Genomic DNA, 21,569 nt, shown 5'->3' with positions numbered 1-21,569 from the left:
CAAGGTGCCAGCGGCCCAAATTTGTCTGGGCTTGGGAAGCTGCAGCCCGGCTCATCAGGAACTCCTGGGATGGGATGAGGCTGCAGCACAGGTGGCACCCAGGGACATACCGTTAGCAGGAAAAGCCTTTCCCCAGGAGGGCACTCAGACCCCAGAGCAGGGAACGGAGAGGGGATGTGCACCCCTTGCACCCATTTGTCCTGGCGGCCACCCTGGAGGATGGCTTCGAGGGCAGGCTCACAGATGGGGTCACCCTGATGGCCCCAGCTGCCTGGGGAACTGTGTTCCTTGGGGGGGGGGGGGGGACACGATGATGACACATTTAAAAGCCCCCATCCCTTTCCTGGCTCCTCACATCATGCACATCACCAGCTTTGCCCTGAGCTGAAGCATCTCCTCAAAAGCCATCCATCCTCATCTGGGAACAACAGGAGATAGATCCTCCCCCCTCCCCAGCAGTAGCATGCTGGGGGTTCCTGGCTCTCCTCCAAATATGTGCCTAATTCATCAGCATTAATACTACTTGCCAGTGTCCAGCAGCGGCTCTGCTGTTTTGCATGGCTCCTGCAGCCCCTTGGTCCTTGGAGGATGCCTCTCATGTCCTCCCTATGTCCCCCAAAATCCAGGCTGCGCTCAGCATTGCCCCCAGAAAGCTGTTTCCTGCACCCCATTTTGGGGAGCCCTGTGCTGGGCTGGATGCAGCCCCAGGGCGATGGGCTGGGGAGTTCACATGCCCCCCTCTCCCTGCCCCAGCCCAGCCCAGCCCCTCATTTCCTGTGGCCTCCCAGGCTCAGAGCCCACCCTGCAGCTGGGAATGCGCCAGAAGTATTTATGAGTGGCATTAAGCCATGGGGTATTTTTGGAGGAGCCAGGATCTGAAGGGTTTGCATTTTTTTTGGCCTGTGGAATGTAGTTTATTTAGAGCAGAAGGAGTGGGGCAGCCTGCATGCCCCATGTCCTCCCAAAACACCAGCCTATGGGATGCATAGGTGCTGGCTGTCCCTGCATGCTGGGGACAATGGCACCTGGGCACAAGGTGGCAGCGATGTCAGGGCAACACTGGGGCGCCTGGGTGGAACCAGGGCCCCTGCCTTGTTGTGACGCAGGAATGGGATCGGGAGGTTGTCGCTCAGCTCCCTTCTCTCCCAAAGGATTTTCCCTGTGTTTTACTACCAGGTCTAGTGTGGATGCCAGGGCAGTGTGGGGAAGTGTCCTGGGATAGCTGTGCTGGGAAAAGCCTGCTTGGTGCAGGGGGGACAGTGGGATTCCCACTGTGGCCACCTTCACCGAGCATCCCTGTGCCCATCGCTGGCCCTGGGGGGTGGCAGGGGGATGGGGACAGGCCCGGGCAAGCAATGGGACTGGTCCTGGGAAACAGTACCGTTATTGGAGCAGGGATCTCCTTAGGATAGAGCAACCCCCTGTGAGTTTAGGGGGTGGGATGTCTGGTAGGGGAAGCTTTGGGGGACCCCCAGGGCATGGAACTGCAGCAAAGGGGCTGCAGTGCTGGTAGCATGGTGTCCTGCAGGGGAGATGGGGGGGCCACAGACAACCCAGGGGACCCTGGGGCACAGCAGCATCATGACAGTCCTTGGGTGTTCCCCACTTCATTCACAGCCCAAGGAGTGTCCCTGCGGCCCCAGGAAGCAGTGCCTGTGGGGTGTCACAGCACGTGTGTGTCCCCACAGCACAGAGCCCCCGGGGTGTCCCCAGCGCTGTCCCCCGGGGGTGTCCTCAGCCCATCGCCACCGGGGCAACCCTCTCCCGGTTCCCCCGCGGGTGCCTGGTGCCGGGGGCCGTGGTGGTGCCTACCGGGTGCCTCCCCCCCATACCCCCCCTTCTCCCATCCCGCTCGGTGCCGCGGCCGGTGGCGAAGCCTGTCCCTAAAAGGTGCTGGCGGGCGGTGGGGGAGGTACCGGGGAGGCCCCCACCCGCCGCGGCCCCTCCCCGGCTCTTAGGCGGCGCGGCGAGGCGGGGGGCTCAGTGCCGGTACTGCCGCCGCCCCCGGTGCTCCGTGCCCCGCCGCCACCCTAAGCTCCGCCACTGCCACCATGGAGGCCATCAAGAAGAAGATGCAGATGCTCAAACTGGACAAGGAGAATGCCATCGACCGAGCTGAGCAGGCAGAGGCTGACAAGAAGCAGGCAGAGGACCGCTGCAAGCAGGTAGGTGGGTGTCCCACAGACCCCCCCCCACCAAAAAAAAAAAAAAGTTGATGGGGACCCCTGCCCTAAAGGGGTTTGACCCCAGGGACCTTGCCCTACTGTGTATCCGACCTTGGGAACCACCACCCTGGGGACACCCAGCCCTGGGGACCTCACCCTGCTGGGTGGCCAGCCCTGGGGACCAGTGTCCCAGCCTGTTGTACCTGGCCTCAGCACTTCCAAAATACACTGGGTCTTGGTGGGACACCCCAGTGCCAACTCCCTGTCCCTCTGCCGGGGAGACCCCTGGGGGCAGCATGCTCCTACCTCAAACATACAGAGATGGGGACCTTCCTGGTGCCCCTGCAGCTGTGTCCTCAAATCAGGACCCCATTGCCCCCTCCAGGCTCAGGGGTGCTCCAGCCCCAAGGGACCTGGGGCTTCCCAAGAATGTGTGACCCCTGAACTGACAGAGTGATTGTGTCCACTTGCTCCTGCTGTGCCCCCAGCCTGGGCCACCCTGGGATGAGGGTGACTGTCCCCTGCCAGGTGGGTGCCCCAGGGTGACCAACTGTGCATCAGGGGTGCCATAATCCATCTGTGGGTGCCCCCATAATCCATCCCTTCTGCAGCTGGAGGAGGAACAGCAGGGCCTGCAGAAGAAGCTGAAGGGCACGGAGGATGAGGTGGAGAAGTACTCTGAGTCCGTCAAGGAGGCCCAGGAGAAGCTGGAGCAGGCGGAGAAGAAAGCCACAGATGTATGTAGGCAACCCCTCTTCTGTGTGGGCACTGGACCCTGGGGGGGGGAGCAAAGGAAGAGGGGAGCCTTATATGGCAAGCATTGGTGGGGAAGGGTGGCAGGATCCGTCCCTGCCATGATGACACCAAGCCAGGCAGTGGGTGCCAGGCAGGTCCCACGCAGGTGCCTCCGGTACGGGGGCACTGCTCAGTCCCAGCACCCCAAAACACGGGGACAAGCAGCCTCGCCATGCATTGCCAATACATGTGGAGGGAAAACTCCACAGTGGTCGCACAAATGTGTTAGAAAAGTGAAAAAGAGCAGAGAAACAGGAAAAGCTCTCGCCTGTGGCCAGCTGCTGAGCACTGGTTGCATAGGATTCTTGGAGTTTGTGGGAGGACAGTCCTTTTGGGCTCCAACATGCCATCCTGTACCCTGGGAAGGGAAAGGCCAGGAAGAGTTTTATTTAGGGCCATGACTGATGTTTCTCCTGGGAAATGGATCCTGGCAGGGAGATGTTAGGAAGGTGTTGAAATTGGCTTGTGCCTGACCAGGATGAAGGGTGGAACAGCTGTGCGTGGCCTCATTGCTGCTCAGGAACTGGGTATAACAGGGTATTTGACACCCTATAAATAAATCCTCCTTTTGATAGCCAGTCCTTCTCTGATGAAAACCAACCCTGGAAACTGGAGTAGAAACTAAAGGGGAGCCATTGGGAGTGCAGCCAGCAGGGGCACGGCCAGGCTTTTCAGGACTGAGAACCAAAAATTCAATCCCAGCTGTTTTATGGAGCCAAATGGGGGAGATGTGTCAAATCTCCAAGGTGGCTGCCAAGGACAGAGGAGAGTAGGCAGGGACAAGCAGTGGCAGTAAAGTCCCCAGGGTAGCCTAGAGTCCCTGGGGAGTGACCAGGACCCACCCCCCATGCCACCTCACAGGGACCCTCAGCCTCCATGGGCACAAGGGGTGCCGGCAGCGGAGAAGCAGGCATAGGGGGAAAGAGGAGACAGCCTGAGAGCCCACCCTAGTGTCCCCAGTCCCACCAGTGCCTGCCTCACATCATTCCTGGTGTTTCCAAAAGGGACAGACGAGGTGGCTGTCCCCAGAGCAGCTCCTGGGGTGAGGAGGGGGTGTCCCCAGCCTGTGTGCCCCCCCAAGCTCTGGGCCGCAAGGTGCCAGAATCCCGCCAGCGCCAGGCTGCATCTTGCAGGAGTTTTGAGAAGTTTGTCCTGATAAATACTCTGGTGCTGTTTGCTGACCCTTCGGGCCTGCCCAAAGTTAGAAACAAACCCAAGTTGTTAAAACATTGGAAATACTCTGGAAGGGCTCATTTGTCTTGGCAAGAGGCAGGCATGCTGGACTGGCCAGGGAGGGATGAGCTGCATTCCAGGGTCCGTGCCAGGGTCTGTACCCATCTGATGGGATCCATATGGGGTGGGGCGAGCTCAGTGTGGGGCTTGGCGGGATGTGGGGGGGACTCAGGGGTGCTCGGTGGCACTGAGAGAGGTCCACAGCAGTGGGGAAAGGCTGCGGGCTTTGGTGAAGAAAGCAGGTTTCCCCCCATCCTGGCAGGTATGGGGGCGGGGAGCCTCTGGCCCCTCGAGGGAAGGGTCTGGAGCAGGGTCACAGCGAAGGAGCCCTGCTGCAGTATCGGGAAGGGCAGGCTGTCTGTGCCATTCACAGGGACAGGCTGTGCTCTGTGCAAGACCTGGAAGTCACCGGGTGTCCATGGCGGGGACATGAATGTGCTGACAGCACTAAGTGCTCCCTGCTCCGGCAAGGAGGAGCAGGACAGAGCCCCAGGTCGGCAGCTCCATGGAGCTGTGGATCCTTCCCAGCAGCTTTATGAGGCCACCGTGGCCCCATCATCTCCTTGTCCCCCAAGAAGGACAGCCCACAGGGACAATGCACAAGTCCAACAGCAGCTGGAGCAGGGTTTATTCCCTGCAGCCCCTCCAGCCCCACATGTCCCCAATGGCCAGCCTGTCTCCAGCCGCCCGCTGAGCACAGGGAAACTCAGGCTCTGCCATTCCCAGGCCATGATCCTGGAGGCTTCACCAAGTTCCCGCCCCGTTGCTCTCCCAAGCTGAGACTTTGCTCTTATTTGGTGATTCCCTGAGCCAGTGGGAGGGAATGGGGCACTGCTGGGAAGTGACTGCATCCCTGGGTGGGGCCAGAGCTGGAGGCACCCAGCCTGGCTGCCACAGGACCAGGGTGCCTGCCCCCTAGCCTGCCCTCTGCTGCCATATCCCATTGCCCCTTAGCCAGTGGGACCCCTGTGTCCCGTGTGCCGCTCTGTGCCCGAGTGTCACACTGGGAGCGGGAAAGGACCGGGGCCAAGTACAAGGCCACGTGCTCCCATGCTGCTGCCACCTGGCCAGGGGCATGGGGCTGCAGGCCCCCCCCTCCAGTGGCATGTCTGGGTGCTGCCCTCCCCAAGGTGGCCCCAGACCCCATGGCAGCCAGCAGGAACAGCCCAGGAATCAGCATCCCTGGAGGCAGGTGTGAAGTAAGGTCAGGGCTGCCCGGGAGCTGTCAGAGCTCCTTAAGGCAGGATTGAGTGCCACTGTGCTATGGCTTCCTAACGCATTGGGGCATCTGCTGTGGCCAAGATGCAGAGCTGGGGGACTGGCCTCTCCCATGGGGCACTGGCCCCAGGGGTCTCTGTGGGGCTGCCAGCCAGGTCCCAGTTTAGAGGAGCACATGCCAAGGGGTTGAGACACTGGGGGGCACACTGTGCCCAGGTATCCAGGGGGATGCCTGCCCCATCCCTCTCATTGACTCACCTATGGGGCAGAAATTCTCCCCACCCCCCCCCGGCTTTGCAGCAGGTGTGTGAAGAGGCTGGGGAGCTCCCATGGGTATGCCACTCCCCTGTCTGTGGGGGCCCACAGGGCACCCCCTCAGATTCCCCGGACCCTTGTCCCCCCAGCAAAATTGACTTGCTGAGCTCCTTTCCGCCTGTCTACTAGAGCTTGGCGGGGACATGCACTCCTGCCTGGGGGGCACTGTGTGCCCTGTTCCAGGAGGGGGCTATGTCCCCTATGCTGGGGGGCACCCTGTACCCTAGCTGGGGTGGGGAGCCATGCACCCTGCCCAGGGGGGCAATGTGCCATGCCCAGAAGGCACTGTACATCTTCCCTCAGGAGGGGGGAACTTGTCACCTCAGCCTGGGGCGGACGTGTGCCCTGCCAGGGGGGGCATGTACCTCCTCTTCAGGGCAGGGGCTGCACACCCAGCCGGGGGGGGAGCATGTGCTCCAACTGGGGGCACCACATGCTCTGGCTGGGGAGCATGGTGGGCCTGGGTCCTGGCAGGCCATGGCGGCAGCAGCAGTAGGAGGAGGAGCAGGAAGGGATGGAGGCAGGGTGGGCGGCAGGAGCGACTGCTGCCTGAGCGCTTCCTGCCCAAGCCAGGCGGATCCCACAAAGGGCTCGGCAGCACAGACTCTTTGTGCTCCCCGCTGGCCACATGGCCATGGCTGGCATCAGCTCCATTGATGCCGTCAAGAAGAAGATCCAGAGCCTACAGCAGGTGGCTGATGAGGCGGAGGAGCACGCCGAGCATCTGCAGCGGGAGGCCAATGCCAAGCGGCAGGCCCAGGAGCGGGTAAGGCTCCTGGGGCTGGGGACCCCTGGGACCCCCACGCTGCAAGGGGGGCTGGACGTCTGCCATCCCCTCAGGGCCAGACACCAGGAAGCGGAGCACTGTATGCCCTCCTGGGTGTTGGCTGCCCTGGTACGAGCATGGGCAGCCGATCCCCAGCTGCCCCATGGCATGCCTGGGTGGGATCCGGCACCGGCATCCTCGCTGCCCCTGGGACAGAGAGCTGGGGGAGCATGGCACAGCTGAGTTGTGCATCCTGGTGCATGAGAGCTCCCTGGATGCAGGTATGGGGTGGGGGGCTCTGGGCAGGGTCCTCGCTGCCAGTGGGCTGCCCAGTGCCATGGGAGGTACCCGTGGACCTTGCTAGGGATGCTTCTGTGACAGGGCTCACTGCGGCTTCCCCAGCTGGCAGGACATGGGGCAGTGGCCAGCTCACTGCCTTGGCTTGGCTGGGGCCAGTAGACCCTGGGAAAGGGTTCCCCCCACCCCCTGAGGTTTGGCTGAGAATCCCATGCCCAAGCTCTGGGTTTGACTTCCCAGCAGAGCCCCCTGCTCTCCAGCATGTCCCTTGGCAGGGAGAAGCCACCCCATCACACTGCTGTCGGCCAACATTTCCACTCTTATGTTGGTAGGATGGCATTTCCAGGTTGCATCTTGTTCCTGGTGTGTCTTTTTTGTTGTTGTTGGGTATTTGTGTGTGTGTTTTTGTTTTGTTTTGTTTATTTTTCCTATGCCTTCCCCGCTCATTTAACATCCTTGCGCTATCAGGGGCAGCAGAGCTGGGTACAGTACCCGGGCTGTTGTCACTGGGGCTGTGTGGGGAGAAAACAGCCCCTTCCTGCAGCCGCAAATCGGTTTCCAGGTCACCAGGAGCTGCTGGTGAGCATGTTTCCGAGTGCCCATTTGGGCAGCTCTGACCCACTTTGGGGGGCAATCCCAGGGAGAAAAGTCCCCGCTGGGGTGAGGCAGAGCATCTGTAGAGGTGCTGGCTGTGCCCACCAGCACCCTATGGGGGACTGTGGTGGCGGACATGGGGACGTCCCCACCTGGCTCCCCACTCCCTCTGCTCCGTGTCCCAAGGGTGCTTCCGCTGCTAGAGCACAGGGCCAGGCCAGGCCTGCTCCAGCCCATGAATGAGCAGGAGGCATGATCCCCTGGGCTGCTGCCTGCCCCTTGGTGCTCTCACTGCTGCCCATCCCTTTGCACCCCAGGGTTTTTTTCTTCCCACCCCGCTCCTTCCAGCAGCCTCCCTCCCACACACCCCCGTGGGGAGGGGCCAGGAGCTGCTGAGGCAGCGTTTCCCAGTGGTGATGGAGCAGGAGGCCTTAGCAAATGGAAAGAGCGCAGGGCCAGGCATGGAGGGGCTGGCAGGGGGCCAGGGCCACTGCTCCCGGCCTGCCCGGCTCCTGGGCTTGTGCACGGGGAACCTGGGAACAGGGAGGAGGGTAGTGGAGGGGTCAGGGGGCAGATAGGACCCTGTCCTGCCAGCCGGAGGCTTCGGTTTGGCCAGGATCCAGCCCACCGAGGGCAACTCACTCCATTGCCCCTGGTGCCAGGCTGTAAATGGGGGGGGGGGGGGGGGGGGGGGCACAGGGGCTCCAAGCAGCCCCATGGCGCAGTGAGGCTCAGCGGTGTGGGGCCAGGGAAGGCGTCCCAGCTATTTGGCTCTGCTGCCACATCTGTAAACAGGAAATCCACAATTGGCTCCCATCCTCTTTTCAGGAGTGAATCTGCACAGGGCATTCCTCCTCCTTTATTCACTGCTCTGCAAACCCCAAACACCATCCCTGTGATGGCACAGCCACCCTGGCCATCCAACCTGTGATATATGGAGTAATAATTCGTGTCAAGAAGATGGTTGATATTAATAAAGAAGGGGGAGATGTGGGCAGACTCTTAACGATAAGGCCACCAGGAATGTAAAAGAGTTTAGAGGGAACAAAGAAGGGTGATTCAGGAGACTCCATGCAGTCTCGGGTTACTTGTTCTGTAGCCATTAAGGCATGGAAGTTGCTGGGTGTTTGCTGTTGCTGGGCAAAGTTGTTTGACCAATGAAAAGTTGTTTTTGAAAAGGACTGCTGTGGGGTGAAGGGTATAAGAGGGGAGCCTGTCCTCAAGATGAAAAAAAGGCAACACAAATGGAAAATTGAGACTGTTATATGATAAGTCATTCAAGATATGGGAGCACTTCAACCAGGATTACCAACTCCAACTACGCTCCCCCAGTCATGGACATTACCTTTTCTGATTGTACATATGCATAGGTGTACTTGGGTTTAGTATGTAAAAGCAATGTTCTGTATATTTAGGTTTGATGTTCGTGTGTGCATGTTGGTAGAGCATAGACTCCCCGCTCACCCAGTGCTGTTTACTTGCCTTTTATAAATATTACTAAATTCAGATTGAGTTGAGATTTCATTTATAACACGACCCATTGAGCATGTCTCTTCCATCTCCAGGGCTGGGGCTGGGGGCACAAGGATGTGGTGCAGGGGCTGCACATGCCAAACTCAGGACAGAGTTTTGTGGCATCAAATGAGATGCTAGGGATGGGGAAAGCTCCTTTGTCCTCATGGAAGGGTGATGGGGTGTGTGCCCCAGCCGGGCGAGCGCTTGTGGGAGTGCAACATGGTATGAAGGGGTGCTCTAGCTAGCAAATGCAAAAGCAACTGCTGAAAATGAGTGGGGATGGGCGGTGACAGAGGGGTTTCTGCTCCACAGGCTGAAGCTGAGGTGGCTTCTCTGAATCGCCGCATCCAGCTGGTGGAGGAGGAGCTGGATCGGGCCCAGGAGCGCCTGGCCACTGCCCTGCAGAAGCTGGAGGAGGCTGAGAAGGCGGCGGATGAGAGCGAGAGGTGTGATGGGGGGGGAATGACGACAGCCAGGGTTGCCTTAGGTCACCCTTGATTGAAGGCAAGACCCCTTGTCTTTGCAGAAGGGCTTTGGGAGCCTTAAAATTGAACTGACCTCATGGGGTTTGTGTTAGTTTCCTGCAGACTGCAAAGGACGAGAGGACAACACGGAGTCCAACCCGCCCCCGCCCCATGCTATGGGTGATCTTTGCATACTTTGAAATTTCCAGGCCACCCATAAAATCCTTAAAAATGTGATTGGATGCCTATTCAAATATCAGGCTAAAGCCAGAGAGTGCTTGGAGCTGGTTTCCTGCCCCAGAGCTGACTCCTTTGCTCAAGGGCTGAGCAAAGCCCAGGAGGGGACTCCTGTGCCCAGGAACTGAGGTTGGCCCTGGGGAATGAAACAGCCTAATTCAGGAAAGCACTGCAGAGCACATATGGTGCATTGGCCCATCCTCTGATGAAGTGCCTGCTTGTGGCACACATGTTTCCTGGGCAGGAGCCATGCAGGTGAGGGTGCAAGGGTATCATGGTAAGCACCTAGACACATCACCACCTTCCTGACAGTTGTGTGAGCAATTGGCAATTTGCAGCTGGCCTCAACTGGCAAAGAGCAGTTTGAGCAGCAGCACCTGAGCAAGAGGAGAAGGGCCAAGTGGGATGTGATTGCTGCATGTCCCACCTCAGGTGTCCCTGTCTGTGGGCATCACCCCTTAGTGAGGAAAGGCTTTGCCATTGGATTTTTCCTAACATTTCCTAAAGGTTGCTGGCCTGCAGGCTGCTTTTGCAGAGGCTGTGGCTAGCTCTACATGGACTGCACATATCTTCCCCCCCCCAGGTGATGAGTTGGGGACCTGCCTGGTTGAGAGGCACCATGGCCACATCTCATTGCTCTGGGACATGGCTCCAGGGTGGCCTTGGGGCATCTCTGCTACTTTAATTGTGCACAGCAGCATCCCTGGGGTACCACTGGCATGACCCTACTGCACGGGGTGGCCAAGTGGGTGCCAGTATCCCCAGGCAATGTCCCATGTCACTGGAGCTGGAGGATGGCAGTGTCAGAGCATAGGGGGCAGGCAGGAGGTGCAGGTGCTACCTCAGCCCACAGCAATAACATCTTAGAATCACAGAGTCATTTAGGTGGAAAAGACCTTCATGATCACCAGTCCAACCACCAGTTGACCTACCAAGTCCCATCATTAAACTTAGTGCCAGGTCCACATGTCTCTTAAATACCTCCAGAGATGGGACTTCCCTGGGCAGCCTGTTCCACTGCTTGACCCCTCTCTCCCTGAAGAAATTCTTCCTAATCTTCTTGCTTTGGCTTTCCTCAGAGGCATGAAGGTCATCGAAAACAGGGCCATGAAGGATGAGGAGAAGATGGAGCTCCAGGAAATGCAGCTGAAGGAGGCCAAACACATAGCAGAAGAGGCTGACCGCAAATACGAGGAGGTGTATGCCAGCACCCATGTGCCCCCTTCCCCAGCCCTGACCCCCAGTGTCACCTGGGGTCACCCCCCTGAAGCCCTGCACCCCGAGCTGGATCTGATGCCTGCCTTTTGATGCCACCAACAGGTCGCCCGCAAGCTGGTCGTCCTTGAGGGAGAGCTAGAGCGCTCGGAGGAGAGGGCAGAGGTTGCAGAGAGGTGAGCAGGGCACCCGGTGTGCAACGCATGAGGGTCCCACACCAGCCCTGCCCCATGTCCGTGGAAGCCAGGGGCAGCTGTGTGTCCATGTGGGGACAGGGATGGCCCTTCCCAGCCGTTGGGGTGCTCCCTGGCTGGTGAGCTGGGAGTGGGGGGGAGGCAGAGGGATGCTGGCCCCCGGTACGTCCATGACCTGCTCTCTGCTGCCCCCCCCCCCGGGGCACCCCTTTTCCACCCCAGCCGAGTGAGACAGTTGGAGGAGGAACTGCGGACCATGGACCAGACCCTCAAATCCCTCATTGCCTCAGAGGAAGAGGTACTGCAGCAGGGGCATGGGGCTATGTGCAGCAGCCCCCTCTCTCTCTGTTGCTGTCTCTCGAGCCACGCAAGCCACCTCTCTCTTCTCTGCACTGCTGCCTCGGCCGCAGCCCTCACCTTGCCTTTCCTTCTATCGCTGTGGGCAGGCGTGGAGCCAGCGTGGGCTGGGCACGCTCCTCCATGTCCGCTCTCCTCCTCAGAGGGATGCAGGAGCATGGTGGCAGCAGTGGCAGCAGAGACGCATGGTGACACACAGAGGCACAAGGAAGGGACCCATGCCTGGTGGCTCTGCTCCTCCTCCACCTGCACTACCTGAGTTTTCTCCTCTCTCAACTTGTTCTCTCTCTTTCTTTCCTCCTTCCCTGCGCCCGCTCTTTCTGCTCCCCCTTCTCTCCATCACTCCCTCCCCGTCCCTGCTCCCCTGCCTGGTGGCCTCCACTTGGGATATAGTAAATGTGGTGACCTAGAGGAGGAGCTGAAAATTGTCACCAACAACTTGAAGTCCCTGGAGGCCCAGGCTGACAAGGTAGGGGCTGCTGGGGCTGGGCACAGTGCTTGGGGCTGAGGGGGATGGGGCTCCCTCGCTGGGGTGAAGGATGACCAGTGGTGTCCCACGGGGCTCATGGGCACACCTCTCTGTCCCTGCAGTATTCCACCAAGGAGGACAAGTACGAGGAGGAAATCAAGCTCCTAGGGGAAAAACTGAAGGAGGTAAGGCTCTTGGTTTGGGTCTCTGTGGGTACAGGACACACTCTGGCAGCAGCAAAATAATCTCTCACCTCCCAAGCTTGGAGGCTAATTCAGGTGCTCGCCACCTTCGAGGAGCCCAGGTGCAGGAGATGCAAATGGGGCAGTTTTGGGGTGTGGGACAGGCTTGGGATGTGGGTTTAGGGACATCCCCATCACGCTCAGCCTCTTCCTGCTGTGCTTCCACAGGCGGAGACCCGGGCAGAGTTTGCTGAGCGGTCTGTGGCAAAGCTGGAGAAAACCATTGATGACTTAGAAGGTAAAATGGCCCTGCCACCCTGTGCCCCTCTTTCCCAGGGAGAACGGAACAGGACATATTCCCGGGGGGGCTTGGCCGGACTGAGGCTGAAGCACCCCATGTGCAAGCTGAGGCAGGGATCCTTGTGCAGGAGGTGGGCAGGAACCCCAGGAGGGAGGCTAGGATGCTGTGGGGGTGGAGTGCTGGGGTCCCTGGGTGGGAAATAGGGCTGCATCCATGCTGCCTGTGCCCAGTGCCGTACCTGCACGTTCCTGCCGCCCTCATCTCCTGCTCACCGTCATTCTCTCTCTGCCACTTGCCCCATCCCCGCTCCACCACCTGCCCCCCCCCACCTCCCCCCACCTGCAGATGAAGTGTATGCACAGAAGATGAAGTACAAAGCCATCAGCGAGGAGCTGGACAATGCACTTAACGACATCACCTCACTCTGAGCCCCTCCGCTGGGCACTGACACCCCTCCCCCACCTGCCTCCCTCCTCCCCAGCTCAGCCGCTTGCCTACCCGCCCCCCCCACCGCTCCTCCTGCCTGCCCTGTTCCCTCTCTGTCCTTCCTGGCCCGCGTCTGGCAGTCACAGGAGCCAGCCTGGGGTGTCCCCACAGTGTCCCTCTTTTGGGGGAAAACAAAAACAAGGCGTAGGTGCTATGGGGTGTTTGGGGTAAAGGGGAGCAGCCCCCATGCGCCTCGGGGTTACAGGTGGCTTGCAGGGGGGACGAAGCTGTGCCCAGGAGCCCTTTGCTCCAGCCTACCCCCACCCCCCCCCGGCAGCACAAGAACCAGGGATCCCGTATCCCCCAACAAAGCCTCGGTGCTTCTCACCGAGCCTAGGGTGGGGGGGGGACACATCCAGAAGCAGCACCTCTGAGGAGGGGTGGGCTCTGGCCTGGGGGCTGAGGGGGTGTCTGGCCCCAGGCAGGCAGCCCCCAGCCCCACTGCTCCCCTCCCCGCTCCCCTCTTTCCTTTGCACATTGCTCTTCAGTTTGCATTTCATTACTTTTTTTTGTTGTTGTTGTTCTGTCCCTCTGGGTTACTGAGTTGGTCTCAATAAAGTGTTTTCTCTCCTTGGTTTCTCCTTTGTTTTCTTCATGCTGCTCTGGTTCTCCACTCTCATCCTTCATTTCCTGCTGTCTCACATGGGTACTGGCAGCCAAGGGCGGGAGGTGGCCGAAAGGACTGCATGGCTGCAGCTGAGCCCCTTTGTGCCTCAGCCCGGGGATGTCCCCCACCACCTCCAGCTCGCTTGAGCACAGCTTTCCTCATCTTGTGCCACCTTCCAAGATGTTCTCCATCACTCTTTTGGCCTGAATTAATAGGGTTAGACCCGGTCCTGTCCATTCCCCATCTGCACTCCTGGACATCGCAACAACCTCTCACAGCCCTGACCGCTCTTCTCCATCACCCGCTCTTGCCAATGGGGTTGGCCCTACTATTTGGCAGCGGTTCCTGGCCCATAAATGGGTCCCCAATCCTCCTCCTCCTCCTTCAGCATCCTACCCTGCCCTACAACCCTGTCTCAGAATTGATATACCTGGGACTGGCTGCTTCCTCCTGCCATCCCCACTGGTCCCCAGTGTCGACTAGGTGGCCACGAGGTGCCCAGCAAAGGCTCTTGTGGGCAGCACCGTCTCTTCACTAACTTGCTTTTCTCTCTCCCCTTTGCTGTGCTGACATCTCCGTTTTCTCTAGAGCACTCCCGGCAGGAAGCTGAGAAAAACTGCGTTCTCACTAACGAGCTGTGGGTCATTCTTACTGAACTTAACAACTGAGCTGCAACAGCTCCAGCCCCAGCCCAGGCTTCCGCCCCCAGGATGCTCCCAGCCCCAACTGCTCCCTGCCCTGTTTTGACCAGGCTGGTTTGGGGCTGGGAGCCCCTGCCCACTCCCCCCTGGGGTAATTGTCCTGCTTGGGGGGACAGGGAGCCCCTGCAGAGGTGATGTTTTTTTTTCTTGAGAGAGGGATGAAGGGTTTTGCCATGTCCCGGGATGCCCACACGATGGTGGCTGTCCCCTGGCATCGACCTGGCCTCACTGGAGAGGGACACAGTGGCTTCTGTCGCTGTGGCTTGTGTCACTGCCTTCCTTCTCTTGTCCCAGGTGGCCAGCTGCTTCCCCCTCCCTCTGGGCACCCCAAACCATGCAGGGAGGATGCCCTCGCGGTGGGGTCCCTGCAGGGTGCTGGGTGGGCAGAGCCCTCATCCCATCCCCATCTCTAGCAGGAAGGCAGATGCCATCTGGAAGCCAGCGCTGGAGGAGGCTCCCCTGGCACCGGGCCGCCTGGCGGAGCTCGTCCTTGCAGCCTCATTAGGTCTGCTCCTTCTCTGCTGTCCTCTCTGCCCACCTTCCTGGCCTGCTGTCTCACTCTTCTTCACAGAGCACTTGGCTCATGCTGCAGGCACTGGCTCTCCTCTTTCGCTGGCTGAGGGTTTGTGCATATGCCCATTGTAGCCAGCGGGGACAGCAGGATGGGGAGATGGGGCCACAGTGGCAGCTGGCTGGGGAGTGGTACCCATACCCTGGTGGGGCTGGCTAAGGGCAACAGGGTGCAGTGGGAGGAGGGAGAAGCTGAACAGCAGGGACTGCCTGACCCCCAGGGATCGCAGAGGGTCTGGGCTCATCCCTGCTGGTGCTGGGGCTGCTAGACAGGGACGCCCCCCTCAGACTGTTACCGTACTGAGCTGCCCATCTGTGTGCGTGGGTCCAACTGTGCCTGGATATGCTTGTGCCATGTCTGTGTTCATGGCTGGCTGGGTGTCCCTTGTGTTCACAGAGAGTCTGGCCAGTGCTAAAGAGGAGAATGTGGGCATCCACCAGGTCCTGGACCAGACCTTGTTGGAGCTGAACAACCTCTGAGCTGCCTGGGGAGCCCCCGCCCCTCTTCCCTACCCTACACGTGCACTCCACTGGCACGCTCAGGATGTCATCAGCTGAACTGCATCTTGGCCAAATCCACACATCCATTGAAAAGGGAAGCCCTGCAGCCTTACACTGTGGCTCAAGGGGCATCTTGTCTGTGCACAGCCCGAACAGCTCTGTCCTGTCTTCATGTCCAACTATTAAAGCAATTTGACAAGAAGGATGAGTGTGCTTGGTCATTGTGGGTGGGTACAGGCACTGGGAGATGCAGGGCCACTCTGCAGGGGCCTTGCTATGGGGCAGGTATGTCCTCCTTGGCCTTGGGATGGGACTGACAGCAAGGATGCACAGGAAACCTCAAAGTCTCAAGCTCAGTCCAAACTGAGCATCCTCCTCAAGTGCACAGCAGCAGAGAGATGTTACTAGCGTGTCCCTTTCCACCACTGTTATGTTATCTGCCGGGCACTTGCAGAAGTTGCATGGTCTTTGACAGAGTCAATGGAGAATTGACTCTGCTCCATGGCCTGTGCTAATGATGCCACCTGAGCACATGTACAAGTGTGTGACCACACACATGCACATGTTGTTACTTACCAGGGTCTTCTCCAGTTCTAGAGCTGCTCACCCTGCATACTAGTTACATTTTCTATTACCAGCTGCCTGAGGGACAGCTGTATAAACTAGCAAATACTAATATGGCAGGCAACCAATTCCCAGAGCGTTCAGGAAGTTTCCTTCTGTTCTGTTGTATTTTCTCCAACACAAAATGAAGAGTGGCAGGATGTGTCTCATCACTGTCACCAAAAAGGGATGGACTCCCTGGGGATGCCCAAAGCTGTGATCTAGCCCTGCCCTCTGCTTCGGGCCCCTCTGAAGCTTGCGCAGAGCCCTGCTGTCCCACACCACTCAGCAGATATCGCTCTGGCAGGACAGCCTCATGTAGCCAGGAAACATTAATTCATGCTGACCCCTCTCTGGGCCAAGCCATCACTCCAGCAAGTGACAGGGAGAGCTTTCCCTATCTGCTTTCCTTTATTTGCAGCACCCCTCAGCTCAGGAAAGGATGGAGAGAGTGCAGCTCTTTCCTGCCCAGGTGTTTCTGGCCCCTCAAATCACATTTGGAGTTCTGAAGACCTTTGACTACGCAGCAAAGGGCTCCCCTTTGATATTGTATAAACTCACTTTAGGATAGAATAAAACTTGTGTTTAAAAATGAGCGAGAACAAAATAGACGACATCTTGTTATCTGTTGACCTTCTGTTATGTTGAAGCATCTTGTTATTTGAAAACATCCCGGTATCTGTCAACCCTCAGTCAGGCTGAGACTTGAGATAACTTGAGTCAACTATCTGTAATGTCTTGTTAACTGAGACATCCTGTTATCTGCCGACCCTCAGTTAAACCGAAAGCCAACTCAGCATTTTTACAGCTTGGAAAACAACTGATTAAGCAAAGGTGAAAAGTGCATCACGAGGAAGACCTACGGCCTTCCTCCCAAAGACCACTGCCCACATCCCGAAGACCCTGGCCCACAATTCTTGGAAGGCTTTGTGCAAACGCAAGGACTGATAAGCTAATTAGCATACGAAGCGAGAGTAGGTGGGGTTAGGTAATGAATATGTATAGGCACTAATATAATATTCATTGTTTCACTGCATAAATATGAGATAGTTTGCCACTTCGAACATGCACGATAGGCGGAAAGATCCCCCATGCATCCAGCGCTGCAATAAAGAATATACCACTTAAGGAAATTTCGGCTTCGATCTTTAAATCACCTTGCATGGGCACTCCCTGCTCTGTGCCTCAGTGCTCATTCTCCATTGGGTTGTCACATCATGGGACATGGTGCTGGAGGAGAAGTATGGTGCTCTCCTGGCTGTCTGAGCTTGCTCAGTGCAAAGGTTGGGGGTTTCAACAAGTCACTGTGTTAAGCTGATATTTGGTGAGCACCTCCCTGAAATGGATTTGTCTGGCTGTAAAAGGAACAAGAGGGCAAAAACACCTCTTGTCTGGAGCCTGTCCCCATGCAAAGCACCCTGCCCTGCAAACAATCCTGCCTGGCCTCCCTATCAGGGTGCGTCCCCAGTGCCCAGCTTCTGGGCATCACTCACCTTCCTGCCAGGACAAAGAGCCCTTTCACACCCAGTACTTTTCCCCATTCCAGCCTCCTGGATAGGATTGGCCTGTTTAACCATTTACATCCCTCTGCCATATCCTACTTCACCTCTGAACTTGCTGTTTCTGTGGAGGCTCTGGTGATTGTTCCCAGTGATGCTCTGCCCATGGTCACCAGCTGATCCCCAAGGGCCCAGCACTGCTCTGCCTTCCCTTCACCCTCTGCTCCCCCTTGTTCTATGAGAAAGTGGGGAGCCCCAGGAGGCTGGTACTGGCCAAGTCTCAGCTAGGAGCCATGTTCCTGCCATGCCTCCCCATGCAACCCTCTTGCTGCATCTCAGCCTTTGGATGTGCTGACCTGGGCCTGATAGCTCAATGATCAGAGAATCACAGAATGGTTTGGGTTGGGAGGGACCTTAAAGACCACCTAATTCCAGCCCCCCTGTCATGGTCAGGGACACCTCCCACCAGACCAGGTTGCCCAAAGCCCCATCCAGCCTGGCCTTGGGCACTGCGAGGGATGGGGCATCCACAGCTTCTCTAGGTAGCCTATGCCAGTGCCTCACCATCCTCTGAGTGAAGAATTTCTTCCTGATGTCTAACCTAAATCTCCCCTCTTTTAGTTTAAAGCCATTCCCCCTTGTCCTATCACTACAATTCCTGACAAAGAGTCCCTCCCCAGCTTTCCTGTAGGCCCTCTTTAGGCACTGGAAGGCTGCTATAAGGTCTCCCTGGAGCCTTCTATTCTCCAGGCTGAACAACCCCAACTCCCCCAGCGTCTCTTTGTAAGAGAGGTACTCCAGCCCTCTGAGCATCTTTGTGGCCTCCTCTGGACTTGCTCTAGTACTTCCATGTCCTTCTTGTGCTGGGGGCCCCAGAGCTAGGTGCAGTACTCCAGGTGGGGTCTCACGAGAGCAGAGCAGGGAGGGACAATCACCTCCCTTGACCTGCTGTCCATACTTCTTTTGATGCAGCCTGGGATACAGTTGGATTTCTGGGCTGCAAGCACACATTGCAGGCTCGTGTCGAGCTTCTCATCAACCAACACCCCCAGGTCCTTCTCCTCAGGGCTGCTCTCAATGCATTCTCCTCCCAGCCTGTATTTGTGCTTGGGATTCCCCCCTCCCAGATGCAGGACCTTGCACTTGGCCTTGCTGAACCCCATGAGGCTCGCCCATCCCCACCTCTCAGCCTCCCCAGATCCCTCTGTCCACCATCCCCCCCTCAGTGAGCAGACCACACCACTCAGCATGGTGTCATACAATCATAGAATCATTAAGGTTGGAAAAGACCTCCAAGATCATCTGGTCCAACCATCCCCCTACCACCAATGTCACCCACTAAACCATGTTCAACCTTTCCTTAAACACCCCCAGGGACAGTGACTCCACCACCATCCTGGGCAACCCATTCCTATGCCTGACCACTCTTTCTGAGAAGAAATGCCTCCCAATTTCCAACCTAAACCTCCCCTGGCGCAACTTAAGGCCATTCCTACTAGTCCTATCACTGGGTATCTGCAAAAAGAGGCCGACCCCCAGCTCCCCACAGCCTCCTTTCAGGTAGTTGTAGAGAGCAATAAGGTCTCCCCGACCCTCCTCTTCTCCAGGCTGAAAAACCCCAGTTCCCTCAGCCACTCCTCACAGGACTTGTGGTCCAGGCCCTTCACCAGCTTCGTAGCCCTTCTCTGGACACGCTCCAGGGCCGTGATGTCCTTCTTGTAATGAGGGGCCCAAAGCTGAACACAGGACTTGAGGTGCAGCCTCACCAGAGCAGAGTACAGGGGGACAATCACCTCCCTGGTCCTGCTGGCTACACTATTCCTGATACAAGCCAGGATGCTGTTGGCCTTCTTGGCCACCTGGGCACACTGCTGGCTCATGTTCAGGTGAGCATCAATCAGCACCCCCAGATCCTTTTCCTTTGAACAGCTTTCTAGCCACTCTGCCCCAAGCCTGTAGCACCGCATGGAGTTATTGTCAAAGTACAGGACCCGGCACTTAGCCATATTGAACCTCATCCCATTGGCCTCTGCCCATCGATCCAACCTTCCCAGGTCCCTCTGCAGGGCCTTCCTACCCTGCGGTAGATCGACACTTCTCCCCAACTTGGTGTCGTCTGCAAACTTGCTGAGGATGCACTCAATTCCCTCATCCAAGTCATCAGTAAAGATATTAAAGAGGATAGGCCCCAATGCCAACCCCTGGGGAACACCACTGGTGATGGTCTGCCAGATGGATTTCACTCTGTTCACCACCACTCTCTGGGCCCAGCTGTCCAGACAGTTTTTAACCCATCAAAGAGTGTACCTGTCCAAGCCATGGGCTTCCAGCTTCTCCAGGAGAATACTGGGTGAGACCGCATCAAAGGCCTTGCTGAAGTCTACTAGGTAGACTGCGTCAACAGCCTTTCCCTCATCCACCAAGTGGGTTACCCGGTCATAAAAGGAGATGAGGTTGGTCAGGCAGGACTTCACTTTCATTCACCCATGCTGGCTGGGCCTGATCCCCTGGTTGTCTAACAGATGCTGTGTGGTTGCATTCAAGGTGATCTATTCCGAACTCCAAGGATAAGTGGTCTGACTATTAAAGACAGATGCAAAGAAGGCATTAAGAATCACAGAATCACAGAACTGTAGGGGTTGGAAGGGACCTCGAAAGATCATCAGGTCCAACCCCCCTGCCAAAGCAGGTTCCTCAGAGCAGGCTGCCCAGATAGGCATCCAGACACGCCTTGAATATCTCCAGAGAAGGAGACTCCACAACCTCCCTGGGCAGCCTGTTCCAATGCTCCGTCACTCTCACCGTGAAGAAGTTCTTTCACATGTCAGAGTGGAACTTCCTGTGCTCTAACTTGCTGCCGTTACCCCTTGTCCTATCCCCACAAACCACTGAGAAGAGGTTGGCTACATCCTTCTGTCCCCCACCCCTCAGATATTTATATACATTGAGGAGATCCCCTCTCAGTCTTCTCTTCTCCAGGCTGAACAGACCCAGGTCTTTCAGCCTTTCTTTATAGGGAAGATGCTCCAGGCCCCATATCATCTTTGTGGCCCTCCGCTGGACTCTTTCTAGGAGATCCCTGCCTTTCTTGTACCAGGGAGCCCAGAACTGGACACAGTATCCCAGGTGAGGCCTGCCCAGGGCAGAGTAGAGGGGGAGGATCACCTCCCTTGACCTGCTGGCCACACTGCTTTTAATGCACGCCAGGATCCCATTGGCCCTCTTGGCCACCAGGGCACAGTGCTGGCTCATGGTCAACCTGTCGTCCACCAGGACCCCCAGGTCCTTTTCGTCAGAGCTCGTCTCCAGCAGGTCGTCCCCCAGCCTGTACTGATACTTCAGGTTGTTCCTTCCCAGGTGCAGGACTCTACACTTGCTCTTATTAAATCTCAATTGGTTTCTTCCTGCCTGTGAGGAATGTTTTAACAATTCGTGTCAATAAAGAACAGTCCTGTCTGCCTCTGGGTCCTGCACTGGCAATTTAATTCTTGTACCACAGATGCAGTGTGTCCCAGTCTCCCCCTCATTCTAATCATTTTATCAAGTCTTCAGAAAATACTCCTCAAATTTATGAACCTGTTTGCCTTTGTTATTCCGGACTTCTATTTCTAGAAGAACTATTTTGAAGACTGAGCCATTTATAACAATTTGGGGGCTCGTCCGGGATGGCTATGGTTCCTGAATTCTGATTTGATCTAGGAGAGGCGCCCCACCATTTGGTGGCTCCTGTTTGAGTCGGGTCGGGACTAATGCCATCCTGAACCTGAATAAAGGTAAGCAAAGAATTTGATTTTTTTGAGCTCCCTTGCCGGCTGTTGTTTTTTTTGCCTGTAATTCTGCGCGCAAAGATCCGGACGAAGATGACGGAGTTGTGTTTGCGGATACCGTTCGGTTGGGTAAAGGTGAGGTTGCCAGTGTTTGTGTGTGTGAGAGTGTAACTGAGACTTCTAAAGTCAGCACGGAGGTCTTTTTGTTTTCTCACCGGTTCTAATCTCCTGTGGGGGGGCTTGGCCAGTGAAGGGAGTGATTCTATAGAAGTGGTTCCTATAGAATTCAGGGATACATGGGTGGGTGATAGGTCCTAAACCCCCTGCAAGACACTCTCACTGGGGGCAACCAAGGGCTGTGGGAATTGCCACAAGTAAAATTCCCAGATGAGTCAGATAAAATCGAAGACCGAGGACCAGGAAGGGAGCAAATTACCAGATATATGACCCAAAAGTCCATTATGAATAATGATTAGAAATTGGAACAATAGGGGCCCCAGAAAATTAAAGAGTAAATT

The 21,569-nt window shown here is 57.1% G+C and overlaps 2 protein-coding genes across 6 annotated transcripts in view; one reads left to right on the top strand and one right to left on the bottom strand.

Moving 5' to 3' along the window:
* Window positions 1–21,569, bottom strand: part of LOC137847036 (non-lysosomal glucosylceramidase-like) — a 393,739-nt gene that overhangs the window by 71,231 nt on the left and 300,939 nt on the right. The gene's annotated exons all lie outside the window — the stretch shown is intronic.
* LOC137847033 (tropomyosin beta chain) lies at window positions 1,961–15,384 on the top strand. Of its 5 annotated transcripts, none has more exons than XM_068665304.1 (9): window positions 1,961–2,165; window positions 2,777–2,902; window positions 9,211–9,344; window positions 10,679–10,796; window positions 10,920–10,990; window positions 11,231–11,306; window positions 11,957–12,019; window positions 12,245–12,314; window positions 15,079–15,384. In XM_068665304.1, exons 1-9 carry the CDS (start codon window positions 2,052–2,054, stop codon window positions 15,159–15,161), a joined length of 855 nt encoding a protein of 284 aa, XP_068521405.1. In that variant the 5' UTR covers window positions 1,961–2,051; the 3' UTR covers window positions 15,162–15,384. The 5 variants fall into 5 exon arrangements, with proteins under 5 accessions (XP_068521405.1, XP_068521406.1, XP_068521403.1 ...); XM_068665305.1 differs by lacking the exons at window positions 11,231–11,306; window positions 15,079–15,384 and adding exons at window positions 11,759–11,834; window positions 13,999–14,524; XM_068665302.1 differs by lacking the exon at window positions 11,231–11,306 and adding an exon at window positions 11,759–11,834 and having other exon boundaries at window positions 1,962–2,165.

The sequence above is a fragment of the Anas acuta genome, chromosome W (genome assembly GCF_963932015.1).
Source record: "Anas acuta chromosome W, bAnaAcu1.1, whole genome shotgun sequence".
Classification (NCBI taxonomy): Eukaryota; Metazoa; Chordata; class Aves; order Anseriformes; family Anatidae; genus Anas; species Anas acuta.
The sequence above is the reverse complement of the archived record's forward strand: the minus strand, read 5'-3'. Positions and strand labels throughout refer to the sequence as shown.